Source organism: Limanda limanda, chromosome 2, assembly GCF_963576545.1.
Source record: "Limanda limanda chromosome 2, fLimLim1.1, whole genome shotgun sequence".
Taxonomy (NCBI): Eukaryota; Metazoa; Chordata; class Actinopteri; order Pleuronectiformes; family Pleuronectidae; genus Limanda; species Limanda limanda.
Window position 1 is genome coordinate 12,537,747 of NC_083637.1, and position 18,743 is coordinate 12,556,489.

Consider the following 18,743-nt stretch of genomic DNA (forward strand, 5'->3'; position numbering starts at 1 on the left):
ATATGGCGTGTAATAAACGCGTATGTTAAAACATGAACTACAAAATACATGTGTCACATACAATTGAGTTTTAGATACGGATTATTATATAATTTAAGAATCTTGACGGGGGAAAAAAAGAAGAACAGGCAGGGAAGGTTCCACGCGTGTATATTCCGGACGTATTTCAGGGTTGCACAGGTTTCCAGAGAAGAACGGTCCGTCCCGGTTGATTCTCTTTGAGGAAGCGGTGATCGACCATCAGCTATTCAACTCCACGAAAACACCGGATCGCCGGGACTGTTTGTTTTCTAAACTTAAAACCCGAGAGAGGTAATGTAGTAAAACTTGAATTGATATTCTGTTTATTTTGTTTTTTATAAGTGACAGCAGAGAGAGGGGGGGAGGTAACTTTAGTTCCTTTGGCGTTGTTTCTGTTTCACTCTGTGCGATACAGAAGTTTGATTTAAATTAAACACGAACGACTGAATCACGGAAGCAGCGACACACGGGAAATTATCACTGAAGCGGATGTGAATCTGCAGGACACGGAGCATCAGGATCCTTCTCTCCATTTGTCTTTATTCTCTCCAGCCTCGTCCTCTTCTCTTTACCATCTAAAGTCATTATCATCATCATAGCATCAGTGTAAACATATTAAATGCATAACTCAATGGTCGTGTGGGTGGTAAACCGGGGCCAGGCTTCCCTGAGGAGGAACACACACAGACAGCTTCCACTGAATATTTCAGTCCTGCTAAATGTTTCATGTGGACGGGAAAGTGTTTTTTCTTGATTTAATGTTTTCAGGACAAAATGAGCAGTGCAGCTGAATGTGAGAGAGGAAACTCAAATCACACAAGAAGACTTAGTGATTTTGCAGTTTGGAGTCCAGAAGGCTTTTGTTCACTGTGTGTCGTGTTGAAGGAAGCAAAGGTCTGAAGAGAGTAGAGACTTTGTTTATAAAATCAATGATGTGTTTCTTAATGTCAAGTCAGGATCTTATCTCACAGTTGACACTCCATTGTCCATATGGCAGCTAAAGCCTTTTCTATGTTTTACAATCAGCAACTTGTTTAACCAAAACCTTTCATAGAAGGGACATATCAGTAATATTTCATGAAGTTGTAACCCTTAACATTGAATTTAATATTATATTAACATTATTTACTGTTTTCCAGTTTAAGCCATGGCTGGACCTGTCAGTCTGGACTTGGATCCCATCTTCCTAAAGGGTCTGGGCTACCTGCACTCCAAGAGTAAAGACTCAGTGGATAAACTCAAAGCTTTACTAGAGGATTCCCTCTCAAGAGGAAGTGACTCATCCTATCGTTCATCACTAAAGGTAAAGGGATTTCATCACCAGCTTAATTCGCATTCCACCGTCCTTATTGTTATTTTCTCTTTCAATTTCATTATATGTAATTCATTCAACAAAATGCTAACCACTCTGTGTTATTATCATATATCCTCAGGACATAGAGGTGTCCAAGGGGTCTGTGTCCAAACTGAGCTTGAGTAAACAGGACTCCAAGTCCTCGTCGAGCTCCTCGTCCTCCAGCAGCAGCAGTGGCAGCAGCAAATCCAGCTCGGAAAAAATCAAAAAAGAGGTAGAGAAGAGACCCGTTGAGAAGGTAAAGGATCTTTTTTTTTTTTATATATTTTTTTGATTAGAGTTTGTTAAATACTTAGGAGACAATAGACATCCCAAAATAAATTCCAAACCACAAACAATACATGTCTTTGCAAAGTACAGCATAAATTGTGAAAGTTGTTGAGCCATGATTAAATGACAATTGATAGATAAATAAACTAGATGTATATATCTGTCATTTCAGAGCCATTATCAAGATAATGAATTGGTTTTCAAGTTTGTTTTAGATCTACAGCTCTGTATTGCAAAGCAGGTACATGCAATTCAGCTTAGAACTAATAAAGAGAGTTGAGTCCAGAGAATCACATGCATATTTCTTAAAATGACAACTATAATAAACCGCATGGTGCTTACATTTTGAAGATGTGATGATTTGATGTCAGCCTCTCAAGTGACGTCTGTCTTTCTCCCTGTCAAACAGGTCAGGGTTGAGTTGGCTGAGGTGGAACCTCCCAAAAAGCCTCGTTTGGAGAAACCGGAGAATCGCGCTTCTCCGATTACCGTCCAGACAAGCAAAGACCTCCTGCCAAACATTAATGATTATGATGAGACCAACGCTGATGACTTTGCCATGGAAATGGGCCTGGCCTGTGTGGTTTGCAGGTACATGTTAATGATTAGCAAATTAATTAAAGTTAATTTTGCCTTTTGCATAAGCTTCAGGTCCGGCTGATGTCTAATCCAACATGTATTTCAAATAATTTTGTATTCTCTTTTGAATTATGTCAGACAAATGACCGTAACCATGGGCAACCAGTTGGTGGAGTGCCAAGAGTGCCATAATCTGTACCACCAGGACTGCCACAAGCCCCAGGTGACAGACAAAGAAGTCAACGACCCACGGCTTGTGTGGTATTGTGCCCGCTGCACCAGGCAAATGAAACGCATGGTGAGGAAAATCTGTTATATTCCAACATCTAATTGATAATTATTCGTAGCAGATCGCTACTTAGTAGGCAGTTGACTGAGTTGTGTTACAAGGTCCAGTTCCATCTGTTTGAAACTGTTCTTGTTTTCCCACTAGGCCCAGAAGCCTCCACAGAAACCGTCCCCTGCCTCTGCATCATCAGCGCCTGTTGTAAAAGACACACTGGTCAAAAAGACGGAGCTGAAATCCAAACCTGACACAACCAGCACCTTCCAGGCCTTTAAAAGAACAGAGGTGAAGGTGAGTGTCAACTCATCGTGGCCGTCGTGTGTATGAGACTTAAACAGCATGCAACATGGTGTTGATGCCAATCACGTGTCGTGAGAGAACGTGAACTCTTAACAAGCATTCTGACAACATGTGTAATAAATCTTTTGTTGTGTTCTACTGTGTCAAACTCTGGAAAACTAGGAGTCTGCCTCCTTATTACTGCTAGATAGGTCGAGAAAACTATAGTTGTCAATGTGCAAAATTGTTCTCAAAGGCAAACTGCATAAATATCTCTGCAGAGGAAAATGAGCAGAAAGTATACACTTATCTTTATTGAGCCAACCACTGACTTCTGCTGCTGTGTCATGTCTCCAGAGAGAATTTGTTTTAAAACTTTCCAGCATTATTACTTATTCACCATAAAGTTGTTTTGACAGCAAACATTTTGCCTTTAGTCGGTTATTTGATTATGTTAATTCGAGCCGCAATGGGAGGGAGTTTTGTTTGTTTTTCAAACAAAAGTGTTGCTCAAGTTGCATAGCTTGCAGATAAGTTTGCTGATAAACATGCTCGACTAGTCACAGGTAAACAATGAGCTGCCCCAAGGTAAACAAAAGAATGCTGTTTTTTGTTATGGTCACCAAAAACCGATAAAATGAATATTCCTTTTTTCTTTTTATTTGTTGGCTTTCAACAGCGGTAGTTGTGTCTTAATTAAATCTGTTGAATTTGTGGTGTGATAATTATAGTGACTGTTTTTCATTTCATGCAGGCATCCACAACATCAGCCACCCCCACCAGTAGCAGCTCCTCCTCCAGCAGTGGTCTTACAGGCTGGGCTGCATTCGGAGCCAAGACGAGCGCTGCTCTTCCTCCCAGCTCCAAACTGGGTTCCTCGGGTCCAAGTGGGAGCAGCAAGACCGTGACAGCACCCTCTGGCCAAAAACCTGCCGGGCTGTCTGGACTGGCGGGAGCAAAATCAGGACCTGGGAGTACCAAGGTACCAGGTGGTGGTAACGGAAATGGCTCTAGTCAGGTGCCCCTGAAACCTCCTCCACCCCTGACTCTGGGTAAGCAGCCACTGAACCGCTCCTCGAGCAGCGAAAACCCAGGGAAAGGCTCTGCTTCGTCAGGGGCCGGCTCCCCGGGTAGCGCCCAGGCAAGCGCCGGGGGCAACGGAGGCAATAACGGAGGAGGTAACGGGAACAATGGGAACGGGTCAAAGGCTGCACCGGGGGACAAAGCGCCAACTTCTCAGGAGTCTCAGCTCAATGCCATGAAACGGTTACAGCTGGTGAAGAAGAAAGCAGCGCAAAAGAAACTGAAGAAATGAGAAGTGGTGGAGAGGAAAGAAAAATAAGAGGGGGAGGAGAGAATAAACCTTGCAAACGTGTGAAATTTGTGACAAAATAATGTTTGTATGGCAAGAGCATCTGTACATGGATTGACACGATCCAGTCAAATACTTGAATCTTACTTTGCGTAAATGCTGCTGGACTCTGTGTGCGTCATTTTGCCCTAACGAAACTAAACATTTATAATGTGACTGTCAGTTTTTATCGACGAATGTCATTAAATATCCCCCTCTGACAAATTGCATATATCATTTACTTTGTAGCATGTGTTGTCCCTGGATGTGATACACACAGAACAAATGAAGAATGGCTCACACAAGTTATCATAAAGGTTGTGTTTATAAACTGTATTATGACATAACTGTTTAAATATAAGAGACACTATATATATATATATTTTTTCTTCATTTCACTTCAACATAAAACATATACTTCATCTATAAATCATTTCACATATAACATCTGCTTCATCTATAAATCAGTTCACATATAAAATTTACTTCATTATCGATCAACACTGACGTACAAAAGTGCTCAGCACAGTGCCTTCCATCATTTCCTTCCATCATTATCCATAATCATCTGATTACTGGTGCCGTTCTTATTATAGAGACAAAGCCAGATTTGTTATCAACACTTATGGTATGAGACTTCTGATAATCACATCTAGTGAAACCTTCATCAACCCTTTGACAGATTGGGGACCTGCCAGGGTTAATTAACTTCCAACAGTTTTGTTTGAAATGCCACAGGTTCTTCTGGAGTTTGGTTCCCTGGATGGTTTTGTTTTACTGGAAATCCTATAGCTAAACAGAGGGCCTCTTTGTTTATTAGGCATAGGACATCATGCCAAGGTAGTTGGCCGGGACGTATCCCTTCTGTCCGTTCGCCTCAGCCAGCCACCACTCCTTGTTGCCTCCCAGGTCACAGAACTTGATGATGCGGACATGCTGGTTCTCCTGTAAGGTCAGCTCCTGGTCACAACGGGCGTGAAATGCGTACACGGCATAAAACTGTGGAAACAGACGCATCAATCAAATGTCTGTGGCACAGAAAAGAAAAATGCTTGTGTGTGTTTTTTATGAAAGAATTAAACTGATGAAAGATATTTTTTAAATGTTAGTATGTTCAGTAAGTTTTAACCTCCACCAAAGGCAGGATTAGGCAGAACTACTGGACTTGGTGGCAGGATGTGCTTTGGGTCAACCCATTACATTTTTGATGGATCCAGGATTTAATGTTCACTGTCTTTAATATTGTGAGATAGGTGGACTCTTAACATCAAAGAACAATAATGGATCTTGAGGTAAATAATCTGGCATGTTTAGAGGACTGATATTTATGAGTTTATGCAATTTGGTTCAGATTCAATAAAAATCTGAATCTAGTGAATTTTTATGTGGTTCCACGAGGGGACTGATCAACTGAGTTCCATTCTGGTGCATCCTCCTGTAAATCCAGATGGGGGCACTGTTTATTAGTACATGTGGTGTGTGGCTTGATGCAGGTCCTCCTTATTTTCAATTTTTTTATGTTGATTTCAAAAAGGGGCTGTTAGCACATTTATGTACGTTCAAAAACATTACATTTTCATTTACCTTAATTTACCTTTAGGTGAAAATTAAATTTAACTGAACCAATATTTTTACCCTCTTTGCTAAGTAATGTCGTATCTTACACTGACATCCATATATGCAAGAACCTGGAGACGACCACACGCACCTGCTGAGCATCTGTGTCCGATGTCTCCTCTAGGTCCTCCGGGCTCTCTGGCTCCCCCTGTAGGCCAGAGAGGGTTGAGCCGCTGTCGGTGGTGGTGAGGTTGAAGCTTCGCAGGCTGCTGCTGCCACTTCCCGACACAAACAGGCTGAGGTCATCGAAGTCATCGTCCACCATGACAGGTGGCGGCTGCTGCTGCTGCGGCTGCTGCTCTTTGACCATCTGGCCTTTCCGCTGCGAGTCCCTCAGAGGGTTGTACGGCTTCAGGAAGGTGGAGTAGACGTAGCCCTGTGCATCTAAAAGTGACACACAGCGACAGTTTGTCAGGATGCCAGACTTGTTCCTTTTTAAATGGTCGGTTTGCCCAAAATAACAAAACAGCCGCATCGCTGAGATTTCTGCCTTCCACACAAATTAATTTTTTAATTTAACCGGATAGTTCACTAAAAAATGAAAATTTGCTCATTATCTACTCCCCATTATCCCGATGGAGGGGTGGGTGAAGTGTTGGAGTCCACGAAACACTTCGAGTTTCAGGGGTAAACAGTATTGCAGACAAATCTAATACAATTGAAGTAACTGTTTACCAATTCTTTTCATTTTTGGGTGAACTATCCCTTTCAGCACCACAGGCAAAATTGACCATAATGGGTTGAGCACACAAACTGAATGTAAAGATGGACGACATGTCTCTTATTCCTTCTCAATGTCTAGAAATGAAACCTAAATATAATAATAAGAAGAATTGTGCATAATTTGGATGAATGTGTTTTTAATATGTATGATTGTGTGTCTCATACTAAGGCCGTAAGCATAAGCCACAGTATTTGCATATACAATATCAAATCTAGTTACAGCGAGCGACCTGAGGAGTGTGTAAATATGAGGTGAGCATATTCATAGCATGGATATCAACAGAGGGATGAACAACAACTTCCTGGGAATGCTTGTAATCCCACAGGAAAAGACGAGTCTGTGAAGAATGCGCCTAGAAACATACACACCCTTTTTTTTTTCTCCTCACGCTCATAAAATAGAAATTGTTATTGCAGAGTACAGAGAGGCACGCAAGCGGCATCTCTCCAACCCTGCTCCTCAATACCCAAAGGGAAAAGCTTTGTACTCTAAGTAACACTGCTTACAACGCACAGCGGTTTATTCCAAACAAGACGTTGGGATCTCAGGTGCTTCTGTGTGACGTGGAGGGGAGATGGTGACAAGCTGAGGAGCAACCATCTCCAGAGGCAGGCAAAGAGGAACCCGGCAACCATGACATCAGAGGAGCCGCGGTGACTGATGCTTGTGTGCTGACTTGCCGAAAGTCAGAAAGTAAAGTTTGGTGCTTCTACATGAGCCTTAGTCATCTCACAGATGCAGGTGCTTTCACCGAGGAACGTGTGTTATTAAGGGAGATCCTTCAGATAATTAGTGTCAAAAATTATTTCTCCTTTTATGTCTCAAAGAGCTACTACCTCTGCCTTGAGTGTCTTTGTCCTCATGCACACACACACACACAGATTTGCACAACTTATTAGAACTTTCCATTGACTTCCATTCCTTGTGACAGCCTAACCAAACCTTTTACCTAACCTCAACCATGAACAATTCATACCTAACTCTAACCTTAACCTAACCACAGTTCACATCTTAGCCCTAACCAGAGCCAGGACCTCAGAAATGACGTCCAGGACTATGGACCCCATAAGGTCAACTAGTCCTGTCAAGGTCGGAGTGTATGCTGGAGAAGGTCTTAAAAAGGTAACAAAGATGAGTACACACACATACCTTTGCCTCCAGTGGTAACCAGCCAGCGGCTGCTGCTGCCCGATGGGTCCGTGTCCTCCAGCAAGGCCACCAGTTCTCCCTCCAGCAGGCTGAGGTCCTGGTCCTGGCAGCCGTTACACTTCCTCTTCAGCAGGTACAGACGGTTCTGGGGGTATTCTGTCAGCAGCCGGGCTCGCTGTTCCTCCGTTTGATGCTGCACCTCCATCGTCTGTATAGACAGCACGACACAAAGGAGTGTTGGTGTAAATATTCAAGCGGGTGCCACGTGTGAGGGCACATGCTGGCATATCACTGGTTACAAGATTATTCTAGGGAGGGCAACAGGTAATAATCTCCTGAGAGGTATAGGAGCTGGAAAAAACCTGCTACTCACATGACCATGCACAAACACACTTCTACATGTACAGATGAGTATGCATGTGTGCACACCTGCACATGTATCATCTCTACATCTCAGGGGACGGTTACCTGCTGGAGCTTTAGGTTGCCAGGTGCAGCAGTTAATCAGACTGGAGCTGTTCTCTTTGATAGGAAGAGAAGCTGCCAGTTCATGGCTCGGAATTTGTTGAAATGGTTTGTAAAGTATGTGGGACTCTTGTTTTTATGTGAGTTCAATGAGGAGTATAGTTCCACAACTGATCAGGGATCTGAATAGTGCCGACTCTTTGGATCCTCTACGCAGAATGATTTCATACCGTTGCTTTCTTGTCTCGTTGTCTCTCAAAGCTGACTTTGCGCTCCATGAGCTTCTGTGCATTATCTTTCACAAAAGTCAGATTATTCAGCTCATCCATGATGCTGTTCTGCACCTCAGCAATGTTCGACAGTGGAGCCTGGAAAGGCAAGAACAGCAAATGTGAGTTTCAGTGTTAAATAAAATAAAAGGTGTCTGCATTATGATGAGAATCCTTACTGGCAGCTGCTGCATGGATGGAGCCCGTAGTAGTATTTCCTCCATCAGCTCTCTGAGCAGGGCGACCAGATACACCACACAGTTGGTCAGGATGGTGTAGGCGGCCATGTTGAACCTCTGCAACTCCTCCACGAGCAAGGCGTTGATTGCTTCGTAGTCCCTCCTGGTCGGGCCGGCCGGGTCCTCTGGTGCCGGTACAGGGGAGGAGGAAGGGGTGGACGACGAAGATGAAAAAGAGGAAGAGCGCTCGAGGCGGCTGCAGTAATCCAGCAATTTGTCATAGCGTTTCTGGATGAGCTTCTGGGGGGCTGTGAACATGCCCTGCAGGGAGGAGAGGGGGACGAGGACTAAGCGCTCCATACCGTCCTTCTGCAGGAAGAAACCAGGCAGGGAGCAGAAGATGAGTAAAGATTTACAGCATTAGAGATTTATATATATTCTCTATGATTTCTTCTGACAATGTAAACAGTTACTTTTAAAAGACATTTCGGCATTAAATCTCTTGTTTCCAACATGCAGCAGTGTCTCTTTTGTACACAAAAAGCCAGTAAATTGTGCATTAACCTTGAATGCATGACAACAAGAGAGATGCTACAGCTTAATTTTCATGCAGACAGACAGATTTTGTTCAGCACACATAGGACTTCTATTATAGCGAGTTGCATGCAATGGCCTGTGTTATTCATCAAGAAAAAGAAAATCTTCTTCCCACCTGAAAGCATTGAATGTTATAGCTGTCATGTTTTGACTGCGGCAGACACAAAACAACCCTTTCATGCACAATAACTGTGTTGCTTTTCCTCTAAGAGCATGTTTGCCTTTGAGTCTAAAGTCATTTTGTCAAGGTCATCACAGATCTGGTTCGGGGGCAGCGCTGCACTGCTGCAGTGAAGAGCTGCTGCACAAAGAGTCCAATTCAGAGGTGGAGTTATATTTTAGAATTGGAAACCAAATTGCAATCCAGAGAGAGGAGAGCCGGAAAGGGAAGGTGATAGGTAGCTACCGGATCGAGTAAGGATTAATAAAACAGGCAGAAGAAAGACAGATGACCCACAGTTAGAGGATGAATGGGAGGTTGTGTAGGAACAACGAAGTGAGGCACGGCACCAATTCAGAAGATTCAGGGAGGAAAGGGAAGAGTGGGGAAAAGCTGGACAGTTACATCAGTTGTTCGCTGAATAAAACTGGTGACTATTTTATTGTGAAGCACAAAAAAAGCCAAACTCACAAAGTGCTTATAGGGATCATTTCCGTTATTGTTCAATGAGCCATTTATCCCATTTTTGTTTGGATCCTTAACAATGGTCTCCATGTCCTGGACGTTCTGGACAGCTACAGACACCATCTCCTGCGGGAAATACATTAAGCGCAAAAAGGTTAACAATGTTAATGATGAAACAGCATCGAACGTGCCCATTTTGCAGAGGGAAATATAACACCTACCTGAATGTGCTGCTGGTAAAATTGAAGATTCTTGACCAGCTGCCTCACGGCTTTCTCCAGACATCGGAAAAGCTTCTCCTCTTTGTCAAATAATTCATCTCTCACCTACAAAACAACAATAGCTGAATGCCAATCACGCCTGTAACTTTCTATATATTTCTACACTTGAAAATGGCATAAATAGTTGTTTAAATTGATAATATATCTAAAGGCCAGAAATTGTACTGATTTAAACCATCAAGCCCACAAGCTTCGTAATTTCAGTTTACGGCTTTTTATACAAGATTTGTCTGTGGAATGAAAACTTTCTTTATTTTACCTGCGGTTCAACTCCAGTGAGGATCTTGAGATAACCGGCGAACCTGTCGCCTTTCTTACGGATGGAGTGGATGTTGAACTTGTGTAGTTTTCCCCTCAATGTTCCTTCATCGTCCGACCGCTTATACTTCATGACTGAGAATAGATAAAAACACGGAGGAGAAAATATATAAAATTACATTCACTGTCCTGACTGAATTTCATCAAAATCACAGGTAGCAAAATGATTCATGGAATTAAAAAAACAGACAGCAATAAAAAAATCTCACCTATATCCTTGCGCCTCTTGAACTCATTGATGTTCACATTAATGATTTTGACAGCGGTGAACGCCTCCTGCAGAGGACGGCAGTCAGGATGGTCCTCGGGCGTGGCGTGCCACAGCTCCCCGAGCAGCAGAGGGTACTTCATGATCCTCTGAACCGGTTTGATGAGCAGTGAACCCATGTTCAGCAAGTTTGGTTTACCCCTGTGCAAATTACAAGAATTATTAAATATATGTAAAAATAAATATATTCATCAGAGCCTGACTTATGCTCATATAAATATACTGTATATATATATTAGCTGGTATCTAGATAGCATATAGAAAATAAATTTGGAACAAAGCATCTTTTCCTTTCGTTTAAGATAAATCTATTTATGCATTTTCATCGTTTCTGAATTGAATTAAACTTTTTTGCTGCAGTATGTTCTGTAAAATGTTTTATTCCCATTGATGCACGATGACCAGTGCTGATGTACTATATGTAACGGGCCATGTTCAACCAGACTGATGTTATGGTCAAACTCCAATCGATATGAGATTCAAAAAAGAAGAAAACACAGGACCAAAGCTGCTAAATCAACACAATAATCCAGATCTAGTATATATAACAATATACTAAGAGTGTCAATATGTTTTAGATCAAGGGATACTTACTCTTCATCGTAAATTTTCCTGTAATTATAAAGACAAAGAAACACACCATCAGAAATCATAAACAGTAAATCACAACATTTAGAATTTTAGGGAAGTTAAGTCTGAAATGATGTGACGATTTTTTAGAGGAAGTGACTTCACTTACTTCAGTGCCAATACACATGTGGTGAAATGTTGCTTTATTTCTTCCTCTTTCTCATACGATTTAAGCGACGTGTTGGCGTCATCGTGATGGTAACAGTAAATCTTATATACATCTTCTAAAGCTGCCTTCGCCTGGATGAATACTTCTCCTTCAAATAAAAAGTGGGACGTGAGATCTTTTTGTCTAAAATGATCCAGATGCAGTAACATTTTAACAAGTATCAAAATAGCCAACAGTGAAATTGTTAGTACCTATAACAACTGCTTCTGGATCAGGGTCAGCCAGGGCCTCATTCAGTCTGTGAAGGAGAGCTGCAGATACCTCACACAATGTCTCCATGTTGGTGAACAGCCGATCGATATCCACAACCTGACCGAACATAAGGAAACCGTAAAACATGACTTTGACCAGCTGTTTCCCATAGAAAACTCAAAAGAATACCCATGTCTAAATTTCAATTAAATTGATTCCCTATTTACTCTTAATTATAAATTATTTATGTTAATTAACATATGAGGTCAAACTTAATTTGGATATTTCAGTGTTGACTCCTGAATCTTTATTTGTTTGTAGAATGTCTCTTTATTTTTTACCTTATTCTCATAATTCTTTGAAAAGCAACAGCTGTTCAGTGTGTGAATTAAGGTTATTGTCACGAGGGGGTTAATGTCAGTAATTAGGTTAGAGATATGGGATATGTTTATATTCTAAGGTTGGCCAGATCTAGCGTTCCACATGAGCAAGTGACGCTTTTTATTCGCATTTAGGGGAGCACTAGTGTTGACATTTTTAAATGTAGATTTATAAATACAACAATAACAAACACTTGAATGGAACTCAGTAACACGCAAACAAATTAACGAGATCCAGAGTTTGGATTTGGTTGTCCACGGAATTGCACACACCCATAAATGTCTGTCTCCTGAATATGCTTGTTTGTTTTTATCAATATCCATTAGCTCGTCCCTGGGAAATCAGTGAATGTCAAAAAATGCTGTATCATGTTATGATAAAGAAAGTAAACAAAAAATGTCTGGATACTCTCCTTGTCCAGATCTTTGCCAAAATGTAACCAACCAAACAAACACACAAACAACCAACCAGCCAAGCAACCAACAAACCAACAAACACACAAACAGACCATGATAAAAACACAACCTGGAGGCAACACCTACCTGTGTGTTCCGTAGAGGCTGCACCACCTCTCTGATGCACAGCTCCAGGTCTGTGAGGTAGTCCTTCTCAGTCTGCACAAGCTCCTGAATGACCTTTGCCCTGCGGCTCATCTTCCTCAAGCGGACCTCCTCTGGGTCCATGGCTGGAGAGGGGGGTGTGGACAGGTCGTGTGGAGTCATTTTCTCTGAGAGGAAAAAAAACATGATTGAAAGACATTATGAAATAAACAAAGATGCGAATAATCTCATGTGCATTGTATGTGCTATTTACAGGCACATTCCTTTGAGGTAGGCTTTAGAGTTCAAATCTAAATTCATACAAGGTCAGGCAAAGCTAATGATGTGAGTGCACGTACATTTTGGTGGTATAATCTAGCATGTCCTGTTTTTGCCAGCATTTCAAGCCACTTGTGGAGCGTGTGCATGTGTTGGGATGGCAGTAAACACCCTGTGGGCTGCGTATGCTTGGAAAATCATACATGTCTGCTAACGCATTCGCTTGACGCCTGAGCAGCCGTCGCTATTTCACGGTGATCTAATTATTTTGACTCAGACGCCAAAAGGCCTTACTTAACATGCCAGGCAGGCGCGCTGCTCTTTTTTTATTTTTTTTTATTGCTTTGCTGCCTAATCAGTCTGTGGCTGCTCTGTGCTTTGCATGGCAGGCAGGGGTGTCTGCTCAGGGAAGAGCGATGCTTCCTTGCTGCCTAATCGACACCATGCACCACTTCCTCCTCTGGGGGGAGAGAGAGACACGAACAGAGAGAGAGAGAGAGAGAGAGAGAGGCGGAGGGCTGCGAGGCCTGTGTCAGGTTACAGAACTAATCGTGCCGCTGATGTAATGCCACGGCGTGCTCAGGCATTCCATCTGCTCAGAGTGGGAGTGTGTGAGAGGAGTGGCACACACGATGATGAACACACACACACCTGCATGAGCGAAAACACATATACACTGACCCTGATTCACAGAGGGACACACAAAACAAACACTCACACACAGTTATGCTTGCAAATACAAACACCATCCACTTCACCTTTATATATATATATATATATATATATAGGGAATGATTATGACGAGTCACACCCTGTGCATTTACACCTGGGGTTTGTTTGTGCTGTCCTCAGTTATGGTTCAACAACAGATCTAGAGTTGAGTTGAGAAATAATAGGTCCGAGCTGAGAAAAGGAAAAAGAACTTGTATGTACAGATGTCAGGTGAAATAATTCCTGGTGTTCCATACATATTTCATATATCTTTAATAAGCAAGTAGCAATCAAAACAGGATATTAGTATCCATGTATGCCTGACATGTCAAGTTGTAGCCCACGTCGAAAATTAGTTTTGGCCCAGATTTGGCCCTAATCCATCACAACCCACATCCAGCCCACATACCGCATCAGTGATGGAATGGCTGGATAATGGTGTATGAAAGAGAGAAGGTGAACCAAGGACAACTCTACTGTAAAAACATAGAAAAACACAAATATGCTTCAGCAATACCACATGTCAACCGAAGGTGTCAAAGGATTTATTTTTTTGTGCTAGAGGTGCCACATTCACCATTTATCACATGGGCCACTTTAGGTTCACAAATTAAACCTTGCCTAGTGCGCCGCATGTTTGCCGAAAAAGGTTCAAATTTGTTTTGACATATTTGGTTCACATTTGTGGGCAACTTCAGGCTCATATACATTTTTTTGCGGGCCACATGACGGCCAGACATGTAGTATCCTTTCCTGGAGTGGCCCACATCCGTATTGCACACTACTTGACGTGCATACACAAGCGACCACAGACACACATCAGTACAAATGTACATAGAAAAATACACTTTTGCGTGCACGCATGAGCACATGTGCTCTGAGGAAGTTACACTGTTAAAGTAAACCAGTGTGGCAGCTGCAGCTTGTTTCCTTTTCATTTAATTTTCAAACCGTCTTTTGTTTTTGTAGGAACACGAATCAGAAAAGTTCAGAGTAAACTGTGGCTGGAGCCATTTGCTGAAGTTTAGTAAAATATTTAATGAGATCAGTATTACCTTATGAATGCTGCAGAAGTTGTGTTCTGATCACATTCTGTGTAGTTACACCGTGTTTTCATCTTTTTATATAAGATACATGGGCAGAAAAAAATCCCACAGTGGAGAATCATCAACTTTCTAACAAGTGAAAACCAGAACAAAAGAATATTCATCATGTAATTAAAGGATTATTGGACTGGAATTCATTGTTCATGTTTTGTATCCTCCCCTCGTTTCTTGTCACGATCATATTTCAATACTTGGCATAAATATAAATGTGGCCACGTTTTGTACCATCAGTCTGTGAACTTCCTTCATACTTTTATTATATTCATTGAATAAAGTTAAACAGGTGAAATCTATGTCTCTGTCTAAATTCATCACATTGTGAAACATATTTAGAAAACAGCGACTGTCATGAGACTGAACATGGTGGTGCAGTTATTTTTTCTGCAGCAGTTATTAATGAACCTGCCATTGTCTGGTAGTTCCTCCAGGAAAAGGCACATTTACGGGAATTACTTTTGAACATATTTTTAGTTTTTACTGTGGAAAACCACTTTTCATGAATTCCAGTTAACACATTATAGTGGAAGTATTATGTTAAAAAAAAGGATCACATTCATGTTTCAACAGGATCATGAAGTGTCACATGTCAACATGGGCATTCACTGTGAAAAGAGACCCCGGAATCTGTGAAAACCTCCACCCGTGAGAAAAGTCCCCCATAGTACGACATCAGGTGAGGGTAACCCTTATATTAAGCATATACTATACTATAGTATAAACATATATATATAATATGACTTTAAACCGTGGCAGATATATGGTGTAAAGTCATATTAAGAGCAACGTCATACAGATTATTTTAAAATCTTAGTGAAATTTGTTCCATTCAAAATTGGTCCTGAAACGATTCCTCCATTCTGGTACAATGTTAGAAAAATTAAAATATATCGTGCTGCAGTCTAATTCAGCAGCAGGTCTCAAACTATGCTGACTTATCCTTTTGCCAGTATTATGTTTGGTGAGGAATGGTTGCTGGCACAGGAGTCCCCATGTAAGTGGATACAGGGCTTTTCACTGTGCAGCCCATTGAAAGGGATCCATCCGACAGCCCCGGAACAGAAAACAAGGCCTGGTGTATCACGTATCGCCATCACGAGGAATGATACGTTAGACTTTGCCATATAGCAAAGTGCACAGCTGGAATTTATCACTGTAAATGTAAATCCTGCAAGTCCACTAACTTTGATGTGTTGCCTAAAGTTCAATAAAAAATATTTAGGCAGAGGAAGGTGACACACACACACATACACACTGGTTTGCGCAGCTGTCCTTTTTGGGACACAGTGTTGACTTCAATGTGAACAGCCAAACCAAAAACTCATGGCTGACCTTAACCTTGACCAAGCCATGCCCAATCCTTCCCATAATTCAGATTTTAGCCCTGAACACATACAGGACCTCAGAAATTACGTTTTGCCTTGTTAGGACCGAGCTTTAGTCAGTGTTTTTGCTGGGAAAAGGTCCTAAAAAGATCACACACACATATATCATAACTATATATATTATATTGAACCATCACAACTAAACGCCTAACCATGAGTGATGTGTGCTGGCACATGCCTTAACTCTATCTTTCCTCTATCTTTATCTTTCATAACCATGTGGTGATTGCTCTACATGGGCATAGTCACTGTGATATATTCTTACCCCCGAACCTAACATAACCTATATTAATCAAATCTAACCTAAACTAACCTAACCTTGCCTAATCTAACCTAACCTAAACAAAATTTATAAAACCTTAACTAATCTAACCTCACGTAATTCTGCTTTTAATCCGATAACCTATTCTTAATCATCAAAAAGCCCATTGGAGTTGTAAGGATATGTCCTCACAATAATCATTTTGAACCTGAATTTGTCCTCATAATCATATAGAAAGACACACATACACACCTCCACAGACAAACACACACACTGTAAGAAAACAACAGTCCTCAAACAGCATATACAACAAAGTAACCCGCTCCATAAATGATTAGTGGCTAAACAAATACATATGAATATGTGCTGTACTTTTGTCCTTGTACATGAGTTGTGTGTTAGTAAATCATTTTCAGAACTTTTATATTTAGTCATAATGCTGTAAATAATTAGACACACGCTGATATCATGTTACCATGGCGCTGTAGCTCAACCAACCTGTCTGACAAGCAGCTGAGAACTGAGCGGGAAGCAGCAGGTCACATGTTTCCTCTTTAGATGAAGTCATCGTTTTGTCAATATTTGCAATGGTAATACCACTGTAATACTGCCTGTCAGCTGTGAGGCCCCTTACATCTTCTTTAGATTATTCAAATGATTTACAGAGGAATAATCTGCAGAGTCATCTGTTGGTTTATAATTTTTTTTTAAAAGTAGTAAAAGGTCAAAAGTTTCAGGGCATTTCTTTGCAATGTAGAAAATGGTTATTAATAATAATTGAGATAAATAATGAATAAAATATAAAAATTTCGACAGCACTTTTTGATTATTCTGTGTAGTGTATATACTGTGAAACTATATATCCTACAAGGTATATTTTCAAAACTTTATTATTATGATATTAAGCTGCTGTTTGACATAATTGTGAACACCTGAAAGTGAGGTTTTCAGCCTACAAACCTACGCAGAAGAAAGAATATGTTCATCTGAATATATTTATTTGTTGAACAGAGATGGGTTTCTCAGGGAAAGTATCAGGTAATTTACAGCCAAGGAGTTTTCCTGCTGGCCACTCGGACACTATCACAGGAAGAATTGCCTCTTAATCTAGATTTTCCAAATCAGTACTGAGGTTTGAATTGATCAAATATCACTTTTAGTCTTACTCACATTAAGTCAATCAACAGCACCTCACATGTTTCAGTGAAGCCATCGTTCTGCCAATATTTGCAATGGTAATACCACAGTAAATACTGTAGCCTACGTAATGGTGCACGTCAGTCTGAGGCTTTGGAGTCAAAGAGGGTGGGTGACTGGTTTACTGCAAACAACCCAGTGTTTTTTTTTTAAAACCCTGACTACGGTAGAGGTTGGTCAGAAAAACAGAAAGTGTCAAGTAGTAGAGATTGTCTCTATTTCAGGTAAATACAGCTGCTGATAAGGCAATTGTGTGTGAAAGCTTGTTTGTCTATACGCCAACAAGTGACATGGAGATTTTATTCGATTGAACACATCAACGAGTCTTCGTGGCTCCTTTGGCCGGAAAGAAAACCCCAGAAACCAGTGACACAGGAAATCCTTCATACTTTGTCTAACTTTCCTTCCAGCTGACACAGTGATGCGAATCATTTAGCCTGAAGTGCAACATTCCCCGTCACTGACTGACTGCATTCTGAAGGCACAAGAAACCAGTTTTGTTTTTTCCATGAACATGGGCATGACTGTGTCATCTGTTGTGATGAGGCTGCATCAATGATTTATTTATTTAATGTTACTTTCCAGGCCAATCGCTGTTGGTTAAATGTTTTGACGTGTGTGAACCAAACAGAAAGACCAAGGCCCTGAAATATCTTGAAACTAAAGTTATGATTATAACACGTAAAGACGTCAACGGTGTCAGGTCTTGTTTACAAGCTGGTCAGGAGCTCTTCTAAAGCCACTCCTCTGTGCACAGTTTGCATATGAGCCTTCATCCCTCCGGGACCATCTCCTGCTCAACACATGGTAACACAACAGGTGCCTTGTATCCAGAGCTGTGCAGCAGTGTATACTTTATGTGTGTGTTCATCTACAGTGGACATACTTGTCTAAAACATCACATATCCAGTGTGTTTTAGTTTTAATTGTTTAAAGTGTTTCCAGTGTAATGAGTTGAGAGACGTGTCAGACTGCGTATTGGCTCACGTGTGTGTGTAGATTGTTGCCATAGTTGTGACCCCTGGGGAGGTCATTAGCTGAGGTACCTTTAAGTTTAGCGCTGTACTCCGTCTTGTCAGATTGACTCCTCCTCACCAGCGTCCCCAGGTTGAAGTCACCTTTGGCCATGTCATCATCCACTATGGTGTCCGTCTTTCTCCTCTCCAGGTAACGCAGGAACACAGGCCGGTTCCTCCTCTTTATCGTCTTGTCCTTCTCTTTTTCCTTCTCCTTCTCACCCCCAATGGCCTCTTTGGGATCCAT

At 41.4% G+C, this 18,743-nt stretch overlaps 2 protein-coding genes across 2 annotated transcripts; one reads left to right on the forward strand and one right to left on the reverse strand.

Moving 5' to 3' along the window:
- The first annotated feature begins 197 nt into the window (after positions 1 to 197).
- ints12 (integrator complex subunit 12) lies at positions 198 to 4,349 on the forward strand. Its single transcript, XM_061092346.1, has 7 exons — positions 198 to 312; positions 1,161 to 1,324; positions 1,455 to 1,613; positions 2,055 to 2,236; positions 2,363 to 2,522; positions 2,658 to 2,801; positions 3,544 to 4,349. The coding sequence occupies exons 2-7, from the start codon at positions 1,169 to 1,171 to the stop codon at positions 4,102 to 4,104; spliced, it is 1,362 nt and encodes a 453-aa protein (XP_060948329.1). The 5' UTR covers positions 198 to 312; positions 1,161 to 1,168; the 3' UTR covers positions 4,105 to 4,349.
- Positions 4,350 to 4,956: 607 nt separating this feature from the next.
- Positions 4,957 to 18,743, reverse strand: arhgef38 (Rho guanine nucleotide exchange factor (GEF) 38). Its single transcript, XM_061095505.1, has 14 exons — positions 18,527 to 18,743; positions 12,547 to 12,731; positions 11,623 to 11,740; positions 11,372 to 11,519; positions 11,227 to 11,244; positions 10,574 to 10,773; positions 10,306 to 10,439; positions 9,987 to 10,091; positions 9,772 to 9,891; positions 8,544 to 8,912; positions 8,326 to 8,463; positions 7,631 to 7,838; positions 5,849 to 6,141; positions 4,957 to 5,139 (listed from the first exon to the last, which is right to left on the reverse strand). The coding sequence occupies exons 1-14, from the start codon at positions 18,741 to 18,743 to the stop codon at positions 4,957 to 4,959; spliced, it is 2,436 nt and encodes an 811-aa protein (XP_060951488.1).